This window comes from Struthio camelus, chromosome Z, assembly GCF_040807025.1.
Source record: "Struthio camelus isolate bStrCam1 chromosome Z, bStrCam1.hap1, whole genome shotgun sequence".
Taxonomy (NCBI): Eukaryota; Metazoa; Chordata; class Aves; order Struthioniformes; family Struthionidae; genus Struthio; species Struthio camelus.
The window spans coordinates 24,417,143-24,443,935 of NC_090982.1; the positions used below are offsets into that span (position 1 = coordinate 24,417,143).

The 26,793-nt window shown below is 37.5% G+C and overlaps 1 protein-coding gene across 5 annotated transcripts in view; it reads left to right on the forward strand.

Moving 5' to 3' along the window:
- Nucleotides 1–26,793, forward strand: part of DENND4C (DENN domain containing 4C) — a 74,623-nt gene that overhangs the window by 32,043 nt on the left and 15,787 nt on the right. For 2 of the 5 annotated variants that reach the window (XR_011137775.1, XM_068927408.1), the window contains exons 3-23: nucleotides 179–431; nucleotides 1,344–1,413; nucleotides 2,650–2,819; nucleotides 4,418–4,659; nucleotides 5,492–5,558; nucleotides 6,230–6,288; nucleotides 7,622–7,766; nucleotides 8,146–8,321; nucleotides 11,646–11,746; nucleotides 13,439–13,657; nucleotides 14,619–14,764; nucleotides 15,797–15,832; nucleotides 15,995–16,125; nucleotides 17,576–17,708; nucleotides 18,229–18,435; nucleotides 19,163–19,291; nucleotides 20,050–20,194; nucleotides 20,529–20,675; nucleotides 22,868–22,990; nucleotides 23,810–23,953; nucleotides 25,329–26,474. Coding sequence is in view for 4 of the 5 variants with exons in the window: in XM_068927408.1 (XP_068783509.1) it covers nucleotides 179–431; nucleotides 1,344–1,413; nucleotides 2,650–2,819; nucleotides 4,418–4,659; nucleotides 5,492–5,558; nucleotides 6,230–6,288; nucleotides 7,622–7,766; nucleotides 8,146–8,321; nucleotides 11,646–11,746; nucleotides 13,439–13,657; nucleotides 14,619–14,764; nucleotides 15,797–15,832; nucleotides 15,995–16,125; nucleotides 17,576–17,708; nucleotides 18,229–18,435; nucleotides 19,163–19,291; nucleotides 20,050–20,194; nucleotides 20,529–20,675; nucleotides 22,868–22,990; nucleotides 23,810–23,953; nucleotides 25,329–26,474 (3,989 nt within the window). In the remaining variant the exon portion in view is untranslated. The remainder of the gene's footprint in view (nucleotides 1–178; nucleotides 432–1,343; nucleotides 1,414–2,649; nucleotides 2,820–4,417; nucleotides 4,660–5,491; nucleotides 5,559–6,229; nucleotides 6,289–7,621; nucleotides 7,767–8,145; nucleotides 8,322–11,645; nucleotides 11,747–13,438; nucleotides 13,658–14,618; nucleotides 14,765–15,796; nucleotides 15,833–15,994; nucleotides 16,126–17,575; nucleotides 17,709–18,228; nucleotides 18,436–19,162; nucleotides 19,292–20,049; nucleotides 20,195–20,528; nucleotides 20,676–22,867; nucleotides 22,991–23,809; nucleotides 23,954–25,328; nucleotides 26,475–26,793) is intronic. The other 3 variants (XM_068927409.1, XM_068927411.1, XM_068927410.1) reach the window with 3 other exon arrangements.

The window sequence follows — 26,793 nt, forward strand, 5'->3', positions numbered from 1 at the left end:
GACAAAATCAGAAACGCACATTGGAAAGTCATGGTGACAGCATGCAAAGCCAGTGGCTGCTAGATAGACAATTTCTGTAAATTTGCCCAAGTCCCTTTTAAGATATATTTCAAAGTGCATAATATGTTGCTATCTCTTTCTCCCTCTCTCTCTCTTTCTCCCTCCTTCCTATCTGCAGAGTTCTCTATGAAGGGAAGGAACGTATCATTTCAGGCTGCGAGGTGATTCAGGCTACTCCTTATGGTCGTTGTGCCAATGTTAACAATAGTTCAGCTTCCTCTCAACGGATCTTTATCACTTATCGAAGGGCTCCTTCAGTACGACCTCAGAATTCATTGGCAGTGACAGATATCTGCGTTATTGTTACCAGCAAAGGAGAAACCCCTCCTCATACATTCTGCAAAGTTGATAAGAATTTAAATTGCGGCATGGTGAGAATTTAAGTTTGTCTTTTTGTTTTGGGGGGGAAAAAAACAAAGCAGTAGCTCTTTGAACTTGCTAGCTCTTGTTTCAACTGTGTTCTACTGCTTTATCGTAACTTTTCCAGTCCATATAGCCCATATGAGACTTTAGTTTTGTAGTTGTTCTGATTTTTAATTAGGTGCTGTAAGTATTTTTTCACACTGATTACTCACTTTATCAGTTTGCATATTCGTGTATAGTTCCTCTTTAAAACTAGTGCGAAGGATTTTCCTTGTTTGTGTCTTGAAGTGCTGACACTCAGTGTGAGTCACAGACACTTCTTTTGTCTTTGTTAATAGCACTTATGTTACTAAGAGGTGAAAGAATGGTAATTGCCACTTAGAGTCTGTTCTTGTACTCTTTTTTTCAGTTACTTTTTAGGCTGTTTTGCTTTTAGTTTTCTGAGGCTGAAGCATGTGATTCGTCAAATGGTAGAATGTAGTTAGACAAACTGTCAAAAAAACTGTGTAACTTGTTTCACAGAAGTGCCATAAAAGCTTCTGGTGATCATGTTTAGAGTTTTATTTCCATTGATGAGTTTTCTATAAGAATCTGATTTTTAAATAATGAAAAAATTGGAAATGTGAAAGTTGCAAATAATCTATTTCACTTTCCATGTGCTTAGGTTGGAATAAGCCAAAGAATGGCGTGATAGTAGTGATTATTTTATGTAAATCTGTAAATTCAAAGGCGAAAGGGTGCGTTCTTGATTTCATGACTTACGCACTCACCAACCAACCAGTAATTTTATTATTTAATATTTTGTATTTAAGTATGTCTGTTTTGTTTGAAAGTGGCAGTACATTCAAATGCTTATACCTGATTTCTCTGCTTCCCGTTGTAATCTTTGTCAGCTCTAAGAAGATATTTTTATCTTACAGTGGGGTTCCAGTGTATACATTTGCTACAAGAAGTCTGTGCCAGCTTCTAACTCTCTAGCCTATAAAGCTGGTAAGTAATTATAGCTATCTAAACATGCTAACAGAAGCATTTAAATGGCTTGTTGAAATCAAATACTTAATAAAGCTTAAGTGCTATCTATCAGAATTTTATTCAGAGAATATGTCAGTTGATTTCAACTCCTGTAATGCCTTCTTTGCTTTCCTGACTTTTTCTTAGGCAAAAAAATAAGCAGGGAACAGCATTGCTCTGTATTAATTTAGTTCATATCCTGACAGGTTTGGTAGCTTAGATAGCTTTAGCAGAAAGCTTAGCAAGCATCTGAGACATACCAGATGACTTTGTATCTCATCTCTTGTATTGGTGATCATGGTAAAGAAGCAGTAATTGGAAACTCGAGACAGTCATATTCATATTTACTTTTATGTCTCGCAACTAATCCAACATCTTTCATTTAGTTTGAAAGTTAAAAGTATTCCTTCTCTTCTGTACCACAGCTATTTGCTTATTTCTTTAGTAAAGTGAAGAACATTCCAAGCAATGAATGACAGGAAAAGCTTTTCTTTTAAATGTGGCTCTTATAACTTATTTTAAAGCATTGCCAGAGATGATTTTTTTCTAAAGTCCAAGAAAAAAATTTTCAGTAGTTGTTTCTAATGAGCGTTAAACAGAAGAAGTTCATTTGAAAGGCGTAAGCTACCAATTAGATGTAGAAAGCTTAGGAAACAAAGTCAATGTTTCATAACGTAACTGAATGAGCCGCAATAGTAAGCTGATGCTTGTGGGCATACTTTCTAGCAGCTGGAGTTAGGTATGCTTCTGAAAACGTCATAAACAGTTTAAGTCGCTAATACAGAACACATCAACTGATTAGCAGAAAATGTGGTCACCTACTTCATAAGATTTACTGCTGTTGGTAGAGTAGATATATTACCACTTTTTTCCTATAATTTCTTTATAACATAATCCCCTTAAATTGCACATTTAAGTAGCACAGCCAGTTCCCAATTGCGTTAAAGTCAAAATCTTCACTGCTTAGTTTTTTACAATCGGCTGTTATTTGAGCAGTTAGCAAAAGGGAGACTTGTAGTCTAAAATTTCCAAATGATAGTTATTTGGATGATTTAGTCTTGCTGTTAAATGAAAGACTTTTCTTTTGTAAATGTAATCTGCAGCTATTGTGTCCGGCTAACCCATAGATTTTGCTGTATAGTGTGGAAAATATATTCCTTACGTTATTTAGGCCTCGCAGATCAAATGCACTTACCCCCTTCTCCCATTCCCAAGGCTTAATTTTCAGGTATCCTCAAGAGAACTATGAGTCCTTTCCATTGTCAGAATCTGTACCTCTCTTCTGCCTTCCTATGGGAGCTACTATTGAGTGCTGGGACCGTCAGACCAAATATCCACTACCAGTATTCTCAACGTTTGTACTGACCTGTTCTTCTGCAGAAAAGGTATGGCTGCACACGGTGGACTTGTTTTTTTACCTCTGGGTCAGCATTTTAAATTAAAATAGACTTTTTATTCCATATTTGAGGAATACTACAAAATAAATGTACGCTTTTATAAGGGAAGTATTTAACAATTTAAAGCCTTCCTTGTAAGATAAATGTAAACCGAAACAAGAAGTAACTGGAAGAGTTTGTGATGTTTAGTCCCACAGAAGCAGAACTATATGCTTAGCAAAACCAAAGTCACAAGGCCTGAATTTCCCTGTCCTTTCAAGCAAGAAGTTCCTAGCAGTTGAAAAGGAGTTTACTTGCTAAGGGGATTGATTACCAGATATATTAGCAGTGTTGCAGTTCTTACGAATTTCCCGTGATTATCCTAAAGGACGCTTTTGTGTGGGCCTATATGAATGGGCTGTATTAGGTGTGAATAGGGAAATAGTAATCAGAAAACAGTAAGGCAAAGAAAGGAAAAGTATGTGCTGAAAGGTAGCGTGTGAAAGACTGCCAAGATCTGGTGAGCACCAGAGACTGCTGATTTCAGTTGCGTTCACATGAACTGATAAACTCAAAACACCAAGGGTCTGCCTAATCTGTACAAGGCTGCCAGTGTACACTGGCACCAGCAATGTGTTGCCTGACTTGGCCTGCATGCAAGAAGGCGGTGGCAGCTATACACAGACGGAGACTACAGGATTTTAGATGCACCTGATGAAACAAGGGAGCACTTGTTTGGTGTTGGTCTCCCAGCTCTTGCTTCAACCCAGCAACAACTATAGGTATGTGTGTGAACTGTGTGAGGGAGTAAGCGAATGTAATGTGTGATTAGTTATTTCTATTAATAGTAACAGTTGGACTCTATTAATGATAACTGCTTAGATTATAAAAGGTGTCTTAATAAATATTAGCTGTGATCTCTCTTTTGCTCTGTCTGGATCCCCTGTTAGGAAAATTTACATACTTACCCGTTTCCAAGCAAGAAGCAAAAGCATTTTGCCATGATATTAATACTGATTTAACAAGGATGAATACAGTACCTGCCAGGCTTTTTTTTCTGAAAGAACATATGTTGTGGGATACATCTCCCCCCCCTCCCCTCCTTTTGTTAAGCTTGCCAAAATAATTCAGTTAATTATGAAACTTTGACAAATAAGGAGAGAATGTTAGAAAAGATTGGAACCTATTTAGTTCTATAAAATAAGTAACTCCAAGCTGAAATAAATTTTCTTGTTTAGTGTGGTAATACAGCTGTATTACTGAGAGCAAGTATTTTCTGAGATGATTTGACTAGTAATGTATAGGGCCCTGTCATAATGTGTGGTTTGGTTCTGTTCTTTTCCTTTTACTGTATATCAATATTTTGTTGAAGAAAGTGCTGTGAAAAAAGAGGAAGGGAGGCACAAGAGTCCAAAAGATTTGCCATTTCTTTTATAAGGGTACTTTATTTATGCATGTTACATAAAAAGAAAGCAGCTTCAAGAGCTGCCAACAAAAGCATTGTAGTATGTGTGCAAACACCAGAGGCTTAAGTCTGCGTTGAAAATGCTCACCCCGCCTTCTCTTTAGTAGTAGATCTGCTCAGCTGTTTTTCTTCATCTTTTTAGGTTTATGGTGCTGCTATTCAGTTTTATGAGCCTTATCCTTCGGAACTGCTGACAGAAAAGCAACAATTGCAGCTGGGTCTCCTGACAGCTGTAGAGAGGAAAGTGGTTACGTCTAAGTCTATCAATTCTAACAAATGTATCTGCCTTCTCTCACACTGGCCTTTCTTTGACGCATTTCGGAAATTTCTTATGTTCATCTACAAACTCTCTGTCTCTGGACCTCATCCTCTTCCCATTGAAAAGTATGTAAACCATTTTTCAAATTAATGCGTGCAGACAGTTGTATCAGTTCAATGTGGAGTGATTTATACATGTGGCACTTATTTAGCTGATGCTTGCTCCATGCTTTTGCTTTCAGTGTGTACCTTATATTGTACTGATAGAAGTAATTATTGCTTCCGTTTAATGGTATTGACTCTGCAGTGCCATAAAAATGAATTGGATTTTGCCAGGGCTTTTCTGTTAGTTTGTCAGGCCTGCTTACCTTTTCCTTTACCCGTGTCAGACAGAAAGTGGCTGAGCTTCAAGAGCCATGCTAATGTTTCCAGTGCTGCATTTTAGATTGTTAAACATAAGCTCAGGGACTTTGTGAATTAACAGTGAATATCTAGGTCTGTTTCTGGCTGAAACTAATGCAGATGGTTTGTCAATATATATAACTTTAAAGAAGATAACTTTCATCATATGGTATCCTATAAGATCACTTAAATATAGTACCGTCTTCAGAACAGCATTAGACTTTTGGAGGTGAAGTATATAGTTTCTTTAGCTAAGCTTCATTAGAAACTCTGTAGCATGGAGTTTGACTGCCTGGGATTTTTAATGGCCTGCCTAAATCCCAGTGTATTCTTATCTTCTGCATATATACCTGAAGCTGGTAGTGTTAAAAGTCACACAGTAAAAATGGGTGAGTGGAGCTATTTTGCTTTCAGTTTGTATAAAAAGGCTCCTAAACTTGTTAAAATGTCCAATAAATCTTAGCAATATTTCTAGGACATGGTACCATAGTAATTACAAAATACGATTGATGGCAGTCCCTTGTGCTACTTTTCTAATGTCTTTTCTTCTTTTCAGGCACATATCCCACTTTATGCACAATATACCTTTCCCTTCACCACAAAGGCCAAGAATTCTTGTGCAGGTAAGCAAAACATCTTCTTCTATGTTTAGTTATGATAGCGTAGGACACTTTTTCCTTAGTTTTGAAAGCCTGGGTTCTTCCTTTAGGCTTTTACTCGGCTCTAAAAATCCCTCTTCTGGGAAGGAGAGGGGAGGAACAGATGGGATGACCTTCATCTCTGCGAGCGTGGGGTAACTTACCAAAGAGAGACTTCTGGTGGTACAACCGACAGAATAAGGCAACTTGTGCTTTTGAAACCTCTATCGTATATTACTCTTTCATTTTATAGGCAGCGTTTGCATTACTCAGTGTCGGGGGGAGGTTGTTCTTTGTCTTTATATTACTTGTTTACCTATTCCTGCAGGTCAGACATTGCTCTCTCCTGGGGCGCTGTCTCTAGTGATTCTCTGTTTAGTCACCGAGCAGCAGTTACATTGATCAACATTGATTCGTTCACAGACGGTTTCCTGTAACTTCTCAGAATCATTTCAGTGACTAACATAAGCTCTGTTGACCTAGTGAACAGAAGTGCCGAAGACTGTCGCTGATTCACATCTCTTGCATAACATTGTGACCCTCAATCTGCCAGGCATTTTATTAGGTTATTTGAATACACGTTTAGATTGGAGTGTTATACTGCATTAACTTTGGAATTGCTCTTATCAATCACTTAACTATTTTATGTTTTTCAGCTTTCTGCCCATGATGCATTAATATTGTCTCAGCCGGTTTCTACACCCTTGCCATTAAGGTATCATTATTTGTGTTTTAAATGTATGCTACTTGAGAAATTAAGAAGCAAATGGCAATGGAGCGTTATTAACTCTTATAAACAGAAAATTCAGTATGTGTTTATAATGGTATATAGTGTGGCCCTTTTTCGCACAGTCCTCTCCCTTAAGAAAGGATAATATCACCAGTTACTCTGAAATGAAGATGGTTTGCTAGGTTATTGTAGGAACAGTAAAGAGAAAAGCAGGCTGTGGAGGAAAAAATACATGTTTGTGTGTATGTGTGGCTTACTACACAGATTCCAAAAATACTTTTTTTGGTTAAAACATATAATAAAACTATTTATTATCCTATTTCCTCCCCCTCCCCCCTTCTGATCCAAGTTTATGTCAAGCAGTTATGTGAAATCAATCAATGCATAACACTGCAAATATACTGGAAATCTAAAATGTATCTTAAAATGATCATTGTGATTGAAGGTTGAAGCAGTTTTTGTGAATACTGCTTGCATCTTCTGGGTGGGAGCTCCTAATATATATGAAATATTTAAAAAAAAAAAAAATTAAAACCAAAACATTCTCCCTTTTACTTGATATTTTTTACTTAAACGTTGTCACCTAATATATATTTAGAAGGATCCCATGTTTAGTCACATCTGTTACACAGCCACCTATGTGAAAAAAAAAAAAAGTAAACCACCAAATTTTTCCAATGACAGTTTTGCCTCTGCCCACACTCTGATTTCACTAGAATTCGTAAATGTCTATATGGTCGAAACAAATGAAATAGAGATTAAATTGTAGAAATTAAATATGTGTTTGTATCAGAATGATCAACTAATTTTACCTGACTGTTGTTAGGATTTGGTACTGTGATTCTAAGATTACCTGAAGTACCTGAAGTGCTTTACTTCTTGCCTGAAGTGCCGCCATCGAATGAAGCTAGTAGTGTCATTTTATGCTTTGGTTAGTCATAAACCAATTAGATGTGTGTTTTCCATAGCAATAAAGTTGGCACTATGTTGACAAGAAGCCTCTTCCTCAGAAAGCCATAAACAACACAAACCTAGCAGTATCATACTTGAGCTTCTTTAATTATGGTTTTTGAATTTAGGTTTGTTTCCAGCAGAGGAATTCTGGCATAGAGGTGGTTGCTTGTTAGCTAGATATTTGATGTGCGGTAATGACATTAGCGTGGCTCAGCCAATTATTCTCCAGCAGGTTTCAGAAACTTGATAGTAGTGCTGCTGAGTTTGGGTTTTTTTGGTTTTTTGTTTATGTGTTTGTTTTTGTTTTTTAATGTATAAATCTAGTAACCTTCTCCTCTCTTCCCTCTTCTTTCCCCTCCGTTAGTGGAGCAAACTTTAGCACTCTGCTCATGAATCTTGGACCAGAAAACTGTGCTACTCTATTACTCTTTGTATTACTAGAAGGCAAGATTCTCCTCCATTCTCTTAGACCAGCTGTGTTGACAGGAGTTGCTGAAGCTGTAGTAGCTGTAAGTACAAAGCGTTCTGTACACCGGTGGAGGAAATCACTATCACTGCTAACTCTGTAATAACTGACTGCTGTTAGGCTTTCTTAAGTTAAAATTGACGCACCAAATACTAGTTTTTCCAGCACTTTTAGTTGAAATACCGTAGTATATCTGTTACAATTTTTATGACTATTGGCATGATCAACATTTTTGAGTAGTTAATTAAGAAATGTGCTGTAAATAAATGATCAGACTTGAAGACTGTTTTTTCTGACAATGTAGCAGGGCTCTGAGCAATTTCATTTCAGCTTTCTGCATGTACCAACTTCACATGTTTTTTTATTGTACAGTGTCTGTTGTCCTGTTTTAATATGTTGATTTCATTTAATTTTTCCTTCAGATGATATTTCCATTTCAGTGGCAATGTCCATACATCCCCCTCTGTCCTTTGTCTCTGGCCACTGTGCTCAGTGCACCTCTTCCGTTTATTGTTGGAGTAGATTCACGATACTTTGATCTGTATGATCCACCACAGGATATTGTGTGCATTGACTTAGACACAAATATGGTGTACATGTAAGTTCTATGTTTTTTTACATTTATCTGTGGATGGAGAGATTGCTCAATTGTTCAGATGTAACTTTACTAAAACTATTTTGTCCAATATAGTTTCGTTCCTGTACGTCCTCTGTCCTCTTTCTCTTTTCTAATGTTTCATGGCAAATTAAAATACAGTAAGTCAAGAGTCGGCATTTAGGGCTGCCTATAGGAATGTAATGCAGATGTTACTGTAAATGTAGCAGTGGTAACTTTTTTTTTTTTTTTCCAGTTCTGATAATACTGTTTAGGGAAATAGAAGATAAGCTAGAAAAGAGAAAGAAGAATGCTTGTTTTCTGCCATGTGCCTTCTTACATTTTCACCTTGTTCCACCACTTCTGAATTTGATTTACCTGACTGTGGGCGATGAATTTTTGTGTGAATATCACAACTTCAGGACAGCTTTTGAGGCTGTCTTGCACTTGAGGCACCTTAAATCACTGTTTTCTTTAGGAGTGTTATAAAGAAATTATTTTCACGTGCAAGAGCTGAGTTCTTCATGAGATAAATTGAGCAAAGCTTTGTGTATTGACTACACTCGATCTAAAACGTTTTCCCTAACTGTTAGTTTTTAATGCTTTTCTGAAATTGAAGGTGTTGCATGAACAGTTTCTTGGTGGCTTCTTAGAGAAGCTTATTCAGAGTTACTATCTTCTGTAACATATTTAAATGACAGTGCAAATAATGATTTGAAAACAGGATGGTGTTTAATTTAATAACTTGATGAAATACTTTTCATTTTTGGATTATTTAGATCAGAAGTAGAAAGAGGCATCTAAGATATTTCAAGATAAGGAGGGATGTCACTAAATAACGTGCATGTCTTTTCTCTGAAAATGTACATCTTATGTCACTTTTTTTTTTTTTAAACTCTGGTTTGTTTTTCATTTTTACTCACTTGAATTAGAATTAGTCATTTCATCACTGGGTCAAATTAATGCTTTCCTGCCTCTCGTTATTTCAAGAGGACGTTTCCTGTGATGCTCTGTTGAAGCAACTGCTTCCTTTAGATTACTGAAACATCTCTTTTTATTAGCAGCCTCAAAGCTAATAGTAAACAGAGCATTTTGTTTATTTTTCATCTTGTTGTTTCCTCCTTCTCTAGGTCCTCATTTAAAAAAAAAACTGCAAAAAGCATTTTTGTCAGTGTATTTCAAGGTATTATACCTGCAAAAGAATAATTCTAACAAGCGTTGTGAAGAGAAGAATGTGTTGAAGAAACTTGAAGAAGATAATTTGTTTATATAGAGATAATCTTTTTAGTGACAAATACGTGAATGGTTTTTAGTCATAAGTAGAATCAAAGCTGACGAATGGGTTTCAGAAAAATAGTGTAGATAGGAACAGTAGGATATTTAATAGATGGCTGTGAATGCCAAGGTTCTGTTGAAATGAGTCATTGAAAGACCAGGTATACCTTACTTGGATTGCTTACTGGTTACTGAACTAAAAATCTCCCAGAGGCTGGCCTCTTGTGAGGCGTTCCGCTGAAAAGTTTTTATAACCTTTTCCTTTGCTATCTTTAAAATCCTCCTCTTTTGTTCCTCTCCCCCCCCCCCCCAATCAGGTGATCTTTTTGGTTGTTGTTGCCCATCTTGGATGGGCACTCCTATCTCTTGACTTACAGAAGAGTTGAATATCTGTAATAGTTGACTTAAGTAAATGTGAGCTGTTGGTACCTACATTATATGAAAATATTTTTTTGACTACAAAATGGGCGTATTTTCTATCCTGTAAAATTTTTCTGTCTTACATAAAATCAAATCTCCGTAAAGCACTTTGTGTTGACGAACATGTAGAATTCTAAAGTATTACGTTATCAGTGAGTATAGATGCTGCATGCAGTAATACTTTGTTTTGTTTTATCAGCATCTCCTGTTGCTCATTTTTATTTCTGTGGAGATATTGCATTATTTTGGGGTGTAAAAGCATATAAGAGCACTGTTGCTGTTTTGTTTTGTTGTGTTTCTGACTGCATAACTGAAGGATAACACTTCAGTATTTTCTAATACGTCAGCCTGAGAGCAATTTTGCTAGTATCTTCTATATGACAGACTGAAGCTTTATTTACTGCCAAAAAATACTGAATGCCTTTTATTCATTCAGCATCTCGTTTAGTGTCTATTCTTGGATGTTTTCAACAGTCTCTGTGAAAGTAACATTGAAAGCTGTTTAAGGAAAGTAACCGTTTTAGGGCACAGATTTGAGAGTTTGCTTTATTTTTATGGCAAGGTTTTTTCCTCTTGCATTTGTGAAACAGTGCAATTTATGTTTATGTTGCTTTTAGGCATGCTGTTACAGGGGTGGGGGGAAGGGAGAATAAATTCCCAAGCACGTTTTTTTATTTGTTTGTTTTTTAACTGAGAAAAACTTCAGCTCCCATCTTAAAGTTCTATGTCTATGCCAGTTTAGCAAATAACTAAATGAACGTTTCACTGATGCAAAGTGCAAAACAAGCAGTGATAGCATCATCTCAGACAGTGATAACTTGTGGCAAGTTCACTGTACTCTGTGCTACAGAAATTCCCCCCAGTCTTCCAGAAAGAGGCTTAAAGGTCTCAGGATATACTCCCAACCCTCTCACTTTATTCAGTTTTCCGAAGAAGGTCTAGCATTGTACCAATTGTCTTGCTAACAAAGAGGAGCATCCCTTTAAGCCAGTGTATTCCATTGCTTAATCAACCACATAATTCTCAAGCTGTGAATTGAATTCCAAATCTTCCTAATTCCTGCCAGCCTATGATTGATGATGGAAATGGAAATAGAATTATTACATGACAGGCTGCAGTGTACCATGTGACTGTAAAGTTAACAGACTGGTTTTCCAGCATTTTGCAACAACTTAAGTTCATATTGTTGTGCTCCAGACTGCCTTTATTTTGCATCAGTAGCAGTATATCAAGTTACAGTAGTATAAACTTTGCATATTATCACATACGGATTAGTGTATTTAAATTGTATTAGCAAGACTGATAAAAATTCTGAGAGGGAAATAAGCCAAGTGAGACTGCAACCAAAAAGTCTAAATCAAATCTAACAGAAAATCTTCCTTGTAGATTGGAGAAAGTTCCACTCATAATACAATTAAGGCTTTTCCATATCTGAGGAAATTAAATTCTTAATTCACTTATGTTATTCCGTCTTTTGTTTTTGACAGAAGGGACAGTGACAAGATTTCTTTCCAACATAACTTCGTTTTTTTAGTTAAGTTCCGCAAATAAGGTAATTAAGGCTAATGAAAGCTTTTTTTTTTAGATATTATATGGGTATTATATATCCCTTTTTCCTCCACTGTGTTTTAGATCAGATGAGAAGAAGAGCACAAACTGGAAGCAGTTTCCTAAGAAGCCATGTAAAAGTCTGCTCAGCACCTTAAAGAAATTGCACCCACAACTGGCAGCAGGTGAAATATATCCAAAAAAAAAAAAAAAAAAAAGGAGGGGTAAGAAGAGAAACTGCCTAGAGCAGGAGAAGCAAATATTCCAAGAAAACTATTAAATTTTCTGATACACACAACTCTTAAATAGAAATTAAGCTATAAATGTGTGGGCTTATATCGTATGCGATATGTTTCTTTTTTTCAAACTTTTGTTTTCTTTGCTCTAACGTCTTCAAATTTGAACTATATTGACCTTTTTTAGCCATGACTCATGTAAATTATATTTAAGCAAAGCTTCAGCTAAAACATGTTTTTCGACCTGAACCTAAAACACTACTCTAAGTTATTGTCAAAAATAACAGGGTATGAGTAAGATGAGTTTGGTGCAGATGCTGTTGAGTAAATCAGATACTTGATTTTTTTTTTTTTGGTAGAAAAGTTAGTAAGTAGCTAAATTTTGACAAAATACTTGGGAAAGACGCCAAACTAGTGACTTGGACAGGTAAGAGCAAAATTGTATATGCATGTAATAGTTTTTCAGGTATTGCTTCTTTCAGCGGGCTCTAAGCTAATAGGCTCTGAGATAAGTTGGTTCAGAGTATGCTGGGTTGCATTGTTTTGGAGAAGACCGCCGTGAAAGCTCGTATGTGTACAACAGATACACAATGTTTGTGAATTATGGAAACAGGAAAGTGCAGTGATTAGAAGGTAGATCCCCAATTTTTAATAATGTTTTTGCAAATAGCTGTTATTTAGTCTGTTATAACACCTCAACTTATATTTTGGTTCTACCTAATACGTAACTGCTGTAGACTGAGCTCTAAACTTCGACTTGAGCAGAATCAATACTCTGTTAAATAGTTTTTCTGTTTTGGCAGAATGTACAGTAAGTGAACCCTTACTGAGGAAAAATTCAAGAAGAAATTGTACAAGTTTTGTTGCATGGATTAAAAGAAAAAGATTACTGTACTTTAGAAGATAGGTTCCTTGAAACTCAACCTAAACAAATTTGGAATAAGCAATCTTAGTTTGTTACTGGAATATCTCTGTTTAGGAGGAATTTGAAATGGCTTTATAAGCATGAGAGATTTTAGAGGTGTAGCAGGACAGCCCTCTGGCTTCTGTAGAGCTAAAGAAATCTGTAAAATTATATTTCCACATTCTTCATTTTATTATAACGTGCTCCAAGGCAAACTTGCAGCAGTAGCTGCTACCGGTTTTTAAATATTGTGATAGTGTGTGCATTTCAGCTTGTTGCAAGAGTGACCTGTGAATGTCATCTGCTTGTTTCAGCCGTTCAGTACACAAAAATATTGGAACTTTCTTTGGAAAAATATTTTTAGGAACTTTTCTTCTGGATGTGCAATTTTGTGTAATCAGAACAGGATTTGTGTGAATGTATTACTGCACACCCAACTGAATGTGGTCTTTCAATCAGTATTAACTCAGCTGAAATCCTCTTCATTATCTCATATCTCATAGGCCCAGACGGGCTAGGAAAACACGTAGTTAACCCTTGAGGTAGCTGCCTTTCATATAGGCTAGACCTATTAGAATGTAATCACAGGATAAGCAGGGCTCTTCTTTCCAACATTTGTCACTTCTGAATACTGGCGAGCATAAAAAAGCAAAAATACATCTTCAATGTCTTGCAGGAGTCACCTATTCTAATGCAATCCTTTATTAAAATTCAGTGTGTCTATCGCTCTTTACTAGTCCACAGGAAAACTCAAGAAGGCTCTGCAGTAGAGATGACTCCCATTGAGGCAGATTTCTCCTGGCAGAAGAAGATGATAGAACTTGAGATGGAGATCCAGGAAGCTTTCCTCCGCTTTATGGCATCTATTTTAAAGGGTTACAGAACATTCCTTAAGCCAATCACTCAGGCCCCTTCAAATAAAGCAACTGCTGCTGATTCATTGTTTGATCATCAAGGTAAGGGTGAGGCAGATCAGCTGCAGGTACTATTGGCAATGTTACAACTTTAGGTTTGAGCTGCTGTTTAACTTTAAAAGCTCAAATTTCCATTTGATTGTGCAACTCGTTGCAGTATTTAAAGTTGTAGTTGGATAAACTAAAGCTGTTAAAGGTCGATTAGAACATGGATATATGGAAATAGAATTCCAATTTTGTAATAGCTCTGGTATAGAAGAATCATCTTTCAGTAATGTGATACCTTCTTGTTTGGCAGCTCTTGGAGGTTATAGAGTGTTTCTCAAATTGTATAGAGCAAAAACACCAGAGGTCCTGTAACGACGAACAAAGTAATACTCTTGATATAAATGGGAAGACAGAGAATTGGGCAGAGATCGCAAACATAACAAAAGTAACAGTCAGCAAAGGTTATCTCGTTTTCCTTCCCTTACAAGCTTAACTTTTCAGATCTGTTCATGAATTGAATGTCAGCTAAAAACACCACCAGTGTTTTGATTTTTTTTTTTTTTTAATCTTTTGAAATCGGAATTTGAGAAGAGATTTTCAGTCAAATGTTTGGAAAGTCTTAAATATTTTCAAGTCCAGCATCTCCTAAGCTAATACTTTTTTTGTGTGTGTGTGTCTGTGATTGTTTTGAGGATTTCTGCTTGTATATGAGGTGATTACCTCTCCTTCTTTTCCTGTATGAAAAATAAACAGACCTAGGGAACAGATTACATGGGGAGAATGTATGCCATGTACTTTGTTGACTATGTGGAATGTTAATGATAAAAGCTGTTCCTTTAATCTTCTGAGTACAAGTGATGCTAAGTGGTTATTTTGTTAATAAAGCTGGTGTTTCAATAGAACTAGCAGTGCTTTTTTTTTTTTTTTTTTTTTTTCTGTTGACACTTTAAATGTTAGCTTCTTATGGAACTTTTAACTGGCGTTTAGTTATGTGTTCCTTTTCTTTTCTGACCAGGGTTTTTAAAAAGTCGAGATCGTGCCTATACAAAGTTTTACACGCATCTCACCAAAACGCAGATCTTCAGCAGGTTTATTGAAGAGTGCAGTTTTGTGAGTGACAAAGATACTGGCTTGGCGTTTTTTGATGACTGCATAGAAAAGGTGAAAGCAAGTATTAATAGTATTAAATGCTATAGTTTTGATCATTTCATGTTACTGTTCTGGCTGTTCGTGGCAAAGACAGATGCCTTCTGCAGCAGATGTTGTAAGAGAATGAAATTCTTGGTGGTTATTGTTAGGTCATTTTCTTTATCTTCCTACACGTTCATCATTTTCTGTATTAGTGGAGGAAATTTTCCTTAAAGCCTGACAACATATCAATCTATAAATTAATGTGAGAAATGTCAGTAGCTGACTAGACACTTTTTAGATAAGATCTTCTTACACTGTCTACATGCAACAAATAAATGGTTTCTAGTAGAGGAGTTTTATATGAGAAAGATTACTATATCCCCTTCTTGTTTTTTTGAAACAAAATCTGAGAGAATGGTCGTAGTATAAATAGGATATTGGGTTTATAACTTCATCCATAGAAAGCCAAAAAGCTAGAGGATTATATGTAGTTTTTATGTGAGTATATCTGATGCCTTCTAGACAGTACTTACTTTTTCATAACAATTACCAAGTTCTTACAGAATGAATCTTTGATTCAATATTGATTCAGATCAAATGAACATTTGAAAAGAGACCACAAAACAAATGTTTCAGAGTTTCTTAGTATTTATTTTTCTTTCTGCAGAGTATGGGGGAATGAATCTACACTGCTTTATGTAATGCAGATTATTCATGTGTTGCATACTTATGTATGCAATACAATAATAATTTATCCTATTGAAATTGTCTGCAAAATAGCCGTTTCTTCCAATTAAAGTAAACAAAAGTGATTTCCTGTTACGGATTTAAGATTTCATATTTAGTTCATTATGTCAACAGGTAGGAAGCTTATTGATAGCTGCTTTTTCAAGCAGCTGAAAGCAAAGAAAAGATAAATTGCCTCCACAGTAATAGGACAATGTAGTGTCCTTGCTTTGATTTCTCAGTAAATGACACAGTTGTAGTCGGAATTATTTAGAATTTTTGTTTTCAATTCAGAAGAAGCTCTGACTCTCTTTTTCTCTCCATCTCTTTTCCTAGCTCTTTCCGGATAAAGGAACAGATAAAGGAGAGAAGGTACTTTGCCTCTGAAAATGCTTAGGCTTTTGTGATGGTTGATCACAAAATAAAAGTGAAAATACAGGGATGTGAACCTGGCATTTAAGCATTTAGAGGAAATTAATTAAAATTAAAATGGACATCTTATTCCAGAGCCAATCGTACAAACTCTGTTTTCAGATTGATGTAGACTCTGTGGAGGACGCACGGTTGATTGAGCTTGATGAGTCACAGAAAAGTGAACACACAGTGTTTATTATGCCACCAGAACCTCCCCCTGATGATGGACAGGACCGAGCACCGAAATACAGGTACAAGTCAAGCAACCAAATTATGGTTGTTTCACTGTGGTGAAAGTAGAAAACTTAAATCTTCATAGGGACAAACGTTCAGTCTTGATGCAACGTTTTCCTTCATAAAATGTTCTAAAGAATGTTTAAGCAGATGTGGTCTTGGATTCTGGTAAGCTTCTGAAGTTCTAGAAGCCAATGTTAGTGTGTGTTTTTGAGGGCGAGTGGATTTTTATTGTTGACTCTTTAGTAACTACTTGCCGACTTGGTACTTCCCTACCGTTTATGTATGCTTTACAGCAACAGCTGTTGCTGTATCTGTGATTCATAGCGGGGACAAGAAGGGATGGGTAATGGATCTGCCCAGTGTTATTGATCTGCAGCCAATGAACCAAAAGAGCTAAAAACCCACTTCACTCTTCAGACTTCTTTCGTTCAGTATTTTTCAGCTTTGTGCAGGAAATAGGGAGTTTCAAACACTCTGGGCATGCTTTATCTACCTGTCTATCTTAGAGGTAATGAGGATTCTATTTCCAGTTGTTGTCTTAGTTAACCATCATCTGTGGTCCTGTGACCTTCACAGTATCGCAGAATGGTTGAGGTTGGAAGGGACCTCTAGAGATCGTATAGTCCAACCGCCTTGCTCAAGCAGGCTCACCTAGAGCACTTTGCCCAGGACAGGGTCTAGATGGCTTTTGAATGTCTCCAAGGACGGAGACTGCACAACCTCTCTGGGTGGTCTGTTCCGGTGCTCAGTCACCCTCACAGTAAAATGTGTTTTCTGTTGTGTGGTGTTTTTTTGTTTTTTGTTTGTTTGTTTGTTTTTTTGTTTTGGGGTGGTTTTTTTGGTTTTTGTTTTTGTTTTGTGTTTTTTAAATTCCCTCCCCCCACCCTTGTATTCGGATGGAGCTTCCTGTGTTTCAGTTTGTGCCCACTGCTTCTTGTCCTGTCACGAGGCACTGCTGAAAAGAGTCTGGCTCAGTCTTCTTTACACCTGCCCTTCAGATACTTACGCTCACTGATATGATCTCCCTGAGCCTTCTCTTCTCCAGGCTAAGTAATCCCAGTTCACTCAGCTGCTCCTCAGCTGAGGAGCATATGTCGTATGCTCCGGTCCCTCTTAGTAGCCCTTCGCTGGACTTGCTCCAGTAGTTCCGTGTTTTTCTTGTACTTTGGAGTCCAGAACTGGATCGAGCTCTCCAGATGTGGCCTCACCAGTACTGAGCAGAAGGAACCTACGTGATATGGATGACCATCTGGTTCTCGTTTCCATTGTCTACTGAGATACTATATGTGTCTTGTTATGCCTTTGTGAATAAGACTTAAAGAATGTTACTATTCTTTTTCTTTTTTTTTTTTTTCCTGGCTACTTCTTCTCCTGTGTATGTTCTTCACACGCAAGTTGTCTTTACAAGGGTTTCCTGCTATCAGAAGTACACAAAACAACTTATTTTGTTTTTTATATATATAGCTATAAGAACTTCCCACGACTAGATTTCAAGCTCTTTGACAGGCCACAGGAGCTCAAGCTCTCTTTCAGCAGACACCCAGCTGGAAGCAGCATATCAAATAGTCCAGCACTCATGGCAAAGAGGACAAAACAGGTCAGATTAGTCTTACTGTAATCGCTGTGAACACTGAAAAATGTTTAGTTGTTTAGTAAAATTACTACTACTTAATTTAGTGAAATTGCTCCTACTTGTTTATACTACAAATTACATTGTTGGAGAGTAGGCCTTAACTAGTGCGAAACAATACCTAACTAGTGCTTAACTTAACTAGGCCTTAACTAGTGCAAAACAATACTTGCAAAAGAAAGAAACAGAAAGCAACGGTTGCTGAGAGTACAGCTTAGTGCTAAACCTGTTTTTAAGCTTTAGGCTGTAATATTAAAAAAGGAGGTTAAAATGGAAGCTCGTGTGGAGAAAAGGAGAATTAATTCTAATATTAGTTCTTACTTCTGGAGAGACTAATGGCGTGCTAAGAAGGCAGCTTCAGTTTAATGTTTGTCCATAATTATTAAATGCTTAGATTTAAGAAGCCAGTATCTGAATTAGTAATGGTCTGGATTGTTCCATCTAGATGTTCCATCTTTGTCTTTTTTGTTTTGTTTCACCTCTGCAGGAGATAAAAACAGCCCATAAGTTAGCCAAGAAGTATTACCTGAGCCCCCCACAGTGGGCTAAATGTCTCTTCAGTCATAGTTACAGCTTATGGTTTATTTGTCTGCCCGCCTATATCAGAGTTGCCCATCCCAAGGTCAGAGCACTGCAGCAGGCATATGATGTTCTCATTAAAATGAGGACAACTGATGTGGACCCACTAGATGAGGTAAGTGTTAATTAAAAAAAAAAAAAAATTACCACCAGTATGGAGAAGGTAAGGTATAAATGTGGTATGTTTCACCACCATCAGCAGGATAAGCATATTTATAGATTTTTAGTTGGACCTGTTTCAAAGCCACTGTGAACTCGTCTTAAAGAAGGTCTCCTTAAGCAGGGCAAATGAAAATTCATTTCCTCTTTCATCAACAGCACAGAGTCAGCTGGGTTATGTACCCCAACTTTTTGTTGCTAGTCTTCTCCCAACATTCTGCTGGAAGGAAGTTCTTGAATATCCCAGTTTTTAAAACGTGCTGTGTAACCTTACTGAATGAAGGGAAGATGAGTGGTTTGGTTTTTTCTTCCTTTCTTTTTTTTTTTTCCTTCTCCTCTGTGTACACCATTCCATTCTTGCGGTAGTAGCCACAGGCACACAGTTCACGTTATCCTACCTTTCGTGCGGCTGTTTCCTTCCCTCCTCTATTTCGCAAGCAGAAGAGCCAAGTGGAAAAAATGTCAGCGTTCTCAGAAATGTGACTGCTGCTGCTCTTTCAGCTAAAGTATGATTTCCTGTTTAGTTTTTGCTCCCTCTTCTGGCTCTTGAGTATTACATATTGAGGAGTTGCGTTCACATGGCTCTCCTTTTTACATGTACAACAGTTGGAAATTAGGGCAGAGCTTAAATTGCTTCAGAATTCTTGTCATCAATCAGTTTATGGATTTCTGTGTCTTGTCAGGTCTGCTATAGAGTTGTAATGCAGCTCTGTGGATTGTGGGGTCAACCTGTTCAAGCTGTAAGAGTCCTCTTTGAAATGAAAAATGCTGGAATAAAGCCAAATGCCATCACCTATGGTTATTACAATAAGGTAAGAGAAACGTCGATGAGGATGCTGGACCAAAGTCTGCCTTGCTGCTCTTACCCCTCGTCCCATAGCATGTCTTGAAGATCTACGCTTAGTCTTGTTTGTTCTTTTGGCAAGCAGTCTTTTTAGGCATGCTTGCACTACACTTGATGTATGGTGTATAGTTTTACATTTTTTACACTTACATTCCTGTGCTGTTCAGCTAACCAAAAATTCTGTTGAAGTATACGTGTACAGTGTTTCCATTTACAAGCTTTGGTACCTGTCTAGTGCTTCCACATTAAAGCTTTGGAAGCTGACTCTTCCTAAATATATCCTTTATGGCAGCAGGATCCATTCATGTCTAATGAAGGCTGGGATTCAGCTAGCTGAAATAGCTTTCTCTTTTCCTTACTCCCAAATTCCTGTAACATTCTGACAGAACTTCATAGTAAACTAAACTAGATAAAGGAATAGGAGCAAGAGAAGGAATAAGAAAGAGTTGCTGCTGTAGTCTTCTATTGCTACTGTAGTGTATGAATAAGAACAAGGGTCATCTTAACGAAAACTTTGTCCATAGTTCACTGTCACTCACCTATTCTATCCTGAGCTGTGGAATAAAAGGGAACAATTCATGCAAATTCAACTATTTGTCCTTCTTCACACTTCTTTTAAAAGGAAATGCCTTTTTTCTTAAAGTATGAAAAGGGAATCGTCATAGTGTACTGTGTTTCTTACTTTGTTACTGTACTCTTGTTACTGTAATGTCTCTATTTCTGTAGGCGGTTTTAGAGTCTCCTTGGCCTAGCAGTAACCGCAGTGGCATATTTCTGTGGACAAAGGTACGAAATGTAGTTCGCGGCACAGCACAATTTAGGCAGTGTCTAAAGAAAGCAACGCAGAGCTCACAAGTCACTGTGATATCAGGTAATATGCTAGTTGAATTTTTTTTTTTTTTTCTGCTGAACAAGAGCCCGACATGCTTTCTGAAGGATTGCATCTAACATTGTGGCTTTTACAAGTGGAAAATCCTTCCTAAAGTGTATAAAAAGGGATAATTGCTAACTTGCTGCTTGAAACAATATCAGAAAATCTGTCTCACATTGAAGAATGAATTGTCTAAATTCTATTGCTAGAATTCCATAATCTTATTTTAATTTGTGCAACCGAAAGTATACTGTTGTCTGAAGAGGCCAGATTTACTTGAAAATATGAATTTTTAAATCCTCTCTTACTAACCAGCTCTCGTTCATGTCTTTAGCTCTGCAGAATACCACGGGTGGAAGTGATGGGGACATGGTGAGCCATGGTAGCGTGGATAGTTCTAATGATGCTAACAGTGGGGAGCACACTCTCTTCGTCAGAGACTTAGTCAGGCTTGATTCCATTGATAATCACTCTAGCACAGGTACTAGATTCTGCTGGGTTTCACTACAAACAGTGCCCCCAAAAAAGCCAAATTTTCTAGTCTGCTGTTGATTTTCCCCCACTGCCTTCACCTTCTTGAGGTTGTAGAGAATAAAAGATTGAGTGAATATGTGTAAAGAAAAAGAAATATACTCTTGTTGAATATTATTCCTTTACCGTAATCAGCGCTCCTTCTTTAGTCTAGAGCGAACCATAGCAGCAGTACCATTATCTTAAACTAAATATATTACTGATAAAATGTTCTCATGAACTTTGCCTTTTGTGCTAGATTTTCAGAAGAGGTACAAAGCCTTGGACAACTGAATCTTTTCAATTCATATATGTTATCATCTACTCATAGAAATGATAGTCTGTTTGAGTAAAATTTTTATCTGTATTAATAAGGAAACAAAAGTTGCTTAAGTGATTAGAGACTACTAATGCTTTCAGATGTTGTTCTTTGATGGTAATCAGGAAAGGGCTCATTGGAATACCTGAAAATAGTATATGTTATGTTTGGTCGTGGTGGTCCATGGTTTTAAAATCCATATTCAGACTTCTTACCAGTAGTTACCAAATTTGGGAATAAATATAAATGTTGGTGAGACACCGGGAATGGAAGGACAGTTGATAATCTGGAGAGAAGCTCTCCTTTAACGTGGCACATACTCTTCCAGGCAAATTGGAGTAAGAAAAAGTGCACAGAAAGTTAATCACTTTATATGACAATACAGTTTTCATGTTTCTTCATATCTATTTTAATACTGATTGCCTCCTACCTGTGCACAGTCTCAGCTAAATCTCCTATGTATGTGTGCCTCAGAACTTATTCTACAGATGATTCTTGCACATTCTCCATGTTTTTAATATCTTGATCCCTTCCTTAAAGAGAATTTTGAGTCTGATTCCTGTGCTTCATTCAATATGCCTGTCTAGATTACTGAACTTTCCTTCTCTCTGCTCTTTGTTGCTCTGCTTTTTGCTCTTTGCTGTCTCTTGGGTGCTGCATTTGTCCTTGGCTATCATGGTGTGGGGTGCAGACTTGTATGGTGTGAAGCCTTGGATGCACGTGTGCATTAATTCTACCCTTGAATGTTACTTCTGCAGGTAATTTGCCCATTTATTGCTAGGGTATTTTCACTCTGTGCAAAGGAGAAAGACTAACATTACTGAAATGATGATAGAGAAAATAAGGACTAAAGAATGTCAGAACTTACTATTCTTTATATATAAAAGGTTTTCTTACTTAGTAGCCGAATGTGTTAACTGCAAGCTGCTCAGACTTTTTAATTTACTTTTCTGCCTATTTACTCCAGTAATGCATATTTTGGATAAGTTATATCTGTGTTTTTGTATCCTGAAGTTCTGTGTGAAGTTTTTGAAGCCTTCTAATACTTTTCAATGTTATACTGAGTAGCACTTTAATTTTTATAAATGCTGTCATGTATCCTAGTAGGTGCTCTGAGGCGTGTGCTATGGATTACGTTCCATATACTGTTTGTTTATTTTCACGTAAGCAGAAGCACTTGCAATTAAAACTAACAAAGTAGAGAGGGCCTTGTTCGTTTGTTTCTGTTGGCAGATTTTTGGGCTACTTTAAACTTGAACTTTCAAGAACGTGTTATAGCTGTTGAGCATAACTGGTATGATGGGGTAATAGACATCTTTTAACTATTTAGATTTTTAATATTTTTAGATTACATTGTATGGCTACACTATAACACAGTAATACAGCATAGCTTATAGTAGTCTTTTAAAAATGTAATCACTATTAGAACTGGACTTAATTAGTGTGGGGGGTGAATTTCCTTTGTATATGCATGTGAGAGGTTAGCTTACCCAACGATGAAATGTTTCTAGCTAATTAGAGGAGAAAGGAATGAAAGGAGGTATTTCTATGGGGATTCATAAAATGCGTTAAAGTTAGTTAGTGACCACCGCGCTCCTGGGGGAATGGCTTGTGTTTAATGTAATAATTAGGCTATAATATCCAAACTGACTCTCCGAATTTTCTTTGCTGTCACCAAGTAGATCCATGCACGTATTAGGTATTTTGATGATCTTACTCTGAATTTTTCTGGCCAAACCAAATGTGACACAAATGAATTTCTATTCTTTGATTTTTCTTATTGGAAAAACAAGTTTAAGAGGGAAAAACAGCTTTGAAACACTTGTTTCTGTTCCTTCGTACAGGTGGTCAGTCAGACCAGGGCTATGGATCCAAGGATGAACTTGTAAGGGATGATGGAGATAGTCTTCATGCAACTGAAACACAGATAGAGAAAGATTCTTCCAATACTGAAGATGTAGTAGGAGGTGGAGTATACACGTTTACACCCAGTGAAACTTTTTTTATAAATCAGCTTCATCCATCCAAGTGCCAAAAATACATAATTAACTCCTAACTCAATTAACTCAAACTCTTAATTTGACTCTTAATGTTACCAGAGTCAAAATATAACCTTATAGAATCTGGTGGACTTTTGCTGTGCACTAGTGAGAGGCAATAGAAAGCATACAGGTAAAGAGAGTACCTTTTATTAAACTAATCTAACATAGATGAAAAGATTGGACATGTTTTGAGGCATATGCCATTCTTTGTCTTTCATTCCTCTCATTTGTGTGTTTGAAAACTTGACCAATTTTTTCAGCTATGCCAGCTGACCTAATAAAAGATACTATTTCTTGCTGTAAACCTTGCCCTGCTGTAGTAAATGTAGTCATCTCCTGTCCTCTTTCTTCTATCCAGATTGTGTCTTTGTTTTTCTGCATTTTAAGTTCCCCAATACTGAATTTGTGTCCTATTGTCTGTGTTACTAAACTCTTAATGTCAGTTAGGGTTTCTAATGCTGCATTGTACAAATAATCCTGCATGAGAAACTGAGACTTGTCCTGTTTCTCCTCTGCTTTAGTTAGGAGCAAAAATACCAGGAGGAGGAGTTAGCAGAGGCTCTAATCTTGTAAACAGCTAAGCAGTCTCTGCAGGAGACTGTATATCGTCATCTTCCAGGAAATACTCAGTACCTGGTAGGAGTGATCCTTTAGGCGGTAATTACAAGAGGGGAACAGTTGAGTATGTGTTTTCCGTAACAGTGCAAATGAAGTGAATTAAAGTTCACATTCTTTTTCTTCTAGAGGTCTGTGGTACAGGGGAGTCTGGTGAAAAGCAACAGCTGAATTTAGAAACTCATGGTCCAACAGACCCACCTGCTTGGGGTAACAGTATTGTGAAAGTTCCATCCGGCATTTTTGATAGCAGCGGAAGGAAAAACAGTGGTGGTGAGTCACTGTATAAAACCAAACTCAAGACAAAGACTTCAGCAAGCTTTTTGTGGTACACTGTTTTGCAATCTTTTTGATATCGTTTAAAGAAACAAAACTCCTATGAGAGGTGCAAATGTCAGGCCTTACCTTTGCTTTCCCTAGTTATCCTTTGCAGATCACTTAAAAGAAGCCTATGTATTCTGTGGTGAGAAATCACTATTGACTAGATTGATAATCACAATTTCCCCTGTCCCACATTCACTGTGTTTCGTTAATGTGCTAGAAAGCCAAGAGTGTGTGCTCTTGACTTTTTCCCCTGAATCTCACTGACCTTGGAGAAGTAACTTCATATCTCTATGGTGTAGTTTCCTTATGTGTAATCTGGGGGCAACGCATATCTTTTTTGTGACAGACGACATTTATTTATGTACCGGGAGATTTACGAGGAGGAAGATCTGTGGGTATGTAAGAGCCAAATCTTGGGGTTTCCCCTGCCCTCATCATGCTTGTCTTACTAAGGCCATATTTCAATATTTGTGTAGCTGGGTAGCTCAGGAGCTGGAGCAAAGCAGAGGGATTTAAGTAGTAAATCAACAGGCAGCTGATAGCAGAGGTGTGAATCTCAGACAAGAACTAGCCAAGAACCTTTCTGACCATTATGAGGGGCTGACGACTAGAAAAGAAACAGCATCGGCGTGAGCCTGGAACAGCCTTAGGATGTGGATATAGTACACCAGGTCCTTTGTTAGGATCCTCGTATGGTAGAATTACCATTCTTGTAGAAATAAGCAGAAGTCAAGGTTTTTGCCTGGCTAACGGTCTTCTGGGCATAAATTGCCCTGAAGGAATGAGACTATTTAGTGTTTTACAGATGCTAACTTTTAGTTATTTGGCACGTATGATGATGCCATAAATAAATCCTGCTTCTGTGTTGTACAGGCAGACATAGAGGTCCTATTCAGAGCTGGAATGAACTATGGAATTTGCTGTATAGAGCTGTCGGAATACACTTCTGTATCAAAAAACAAAAACCCAAAACCAAACGTAGAGTGCGTTTTAACCTATACTTGTATGTTCCGTTAGTTCATAGATGTAGTATCTACTCTCATCTGCGGGGTTGTGCAGGAGATGGAGGTAGAATCTTTATATAGAAGGAACTAGATGAGGCTTTGACCTTACAGAGTACATGAGTTTTGATCTGCAGGATGCTCTTGCAGCCAGTAAAAGAAATTGCTAGTAATAGTGCAACTTTTTAATAGATAACTTGAGATTGTGAAAATGTAATGGTATTCACAGTTCTCTTGCTGGTGGGGAGACCACATGACTTTGGGAAATAAATTACCGGTTCTTGGTGGCTATTGATGCCTTATTAATGCCTTCTCTCTTTCAGGAACGGGTTCTAGCCCCCTGTTTGTAGCTGAGAATTCAGTTGAAGACGTCTTTGACACTTGTGCTAAGAAATCAAGTGAAAAAGGACAGAAGAGGCAGAAACTCTTTTCAGAGAGAAGCTGCAGTTTCAGCAGTGAAAGCAGGGCAGGAATGCTGCTGAAGAAAGGCAGTTTGGACTTGCATTCTAGAGAAATAGCAATAATGATGGGAGCAGATGCCAAGATCCTAACAGCAGCTTTATCTGGAGCCAGAACGTCACCTTGTTCCGCTGATAAATCCCACGGCTTTGACAGTATTGGTGACCAGCAGGTTTCTGGTGTAAGTGGAACTGATACTCGTGTGAATGAGAGTGACTGGGAATCAGAGCACAGGTCTTCACCAGTGCTGGAAGAACCTGTGGAAGGTCGGGAGCATCTGGAGAACGGGGATGATGAGAATGTAGCCACAGTGGAAGTCATGGACCTCAAGCAGTTAGCTGAGTCCAAAAACGAGAAAACGGAATCCAAAGATGCTACAACTAAAAGGAATAGCTTTTATGGAGTGGTTAAGCCTGTTGAAAGGGAAGATGTTGAAGTGGGCTTGGACCCTTTGTCTTTGCTGGCTACTGACAGCATGCAACCAAGACATCCGGAACCTGAGGAAAAACTATTGTCACCAGTTGCAGCACGTAATTTGGCAGATGAAATAGAGAGCTATATGAATATGAAGAATCCCTTGGGTAGCAAGTTCCCCAGCATGGAACTACACAAGCCAGTCAGGGAAGTAGAAGCCTCTGGTACACTTGGTCACTCCCAAGAAAGGAGGTCAAGCCTGCCTTTGGATCCCATCCCAACACCCCCCGAGTCTTACGAAAATCGGAGAAGTCCTTCTGTCTCCAGGTCCAAAACATTCACTGGACGACCAAAGCAACAAACCCATTCACGAGTTCAAAAGGAACGGTCTTCATCCTTAACAGGCCTGGGTCGTTCTTCTCCACACGGCTCACTGGGATCTGTTGTAACAACTTTATCAAATCTGAAGTTAGACAATATACTGTCCGGACCAAAAATGGATGTTCTGAAGTCAGGCATGAAACAGGCTGCCAATGTGGCCAGTAAAATGTGGGGAGCTGTAACCTCAGCATATAGTTACTCAGATGATGAGGCAAGTGTATTTCAATATGAAAAATTTTAGGAGGCAAAGTGAGAGGAAGAGGAGGAATAGCTTCTCTGTCCAGAAGAGTAAACCATAAGATATTTATTAAGTATTGACTTTTATTAGCTAAGAAAAGCTGTGTTTTTTTCTGTGTGGAAGTTTTGTCTGAGAAGTGGCTTTGTAACGCCACTTGAAATGAGGAAAGTAATTTAAACAATCTGGAAGCAATAATCTTAGAACTTTGACTTTTTGTTCTCAAAAAAAAAAAATATATATTTTTTTTCTTTGTTTAAGAAACTGCTACAAAAGCCCCAGTAAGGACAAAATTAGGT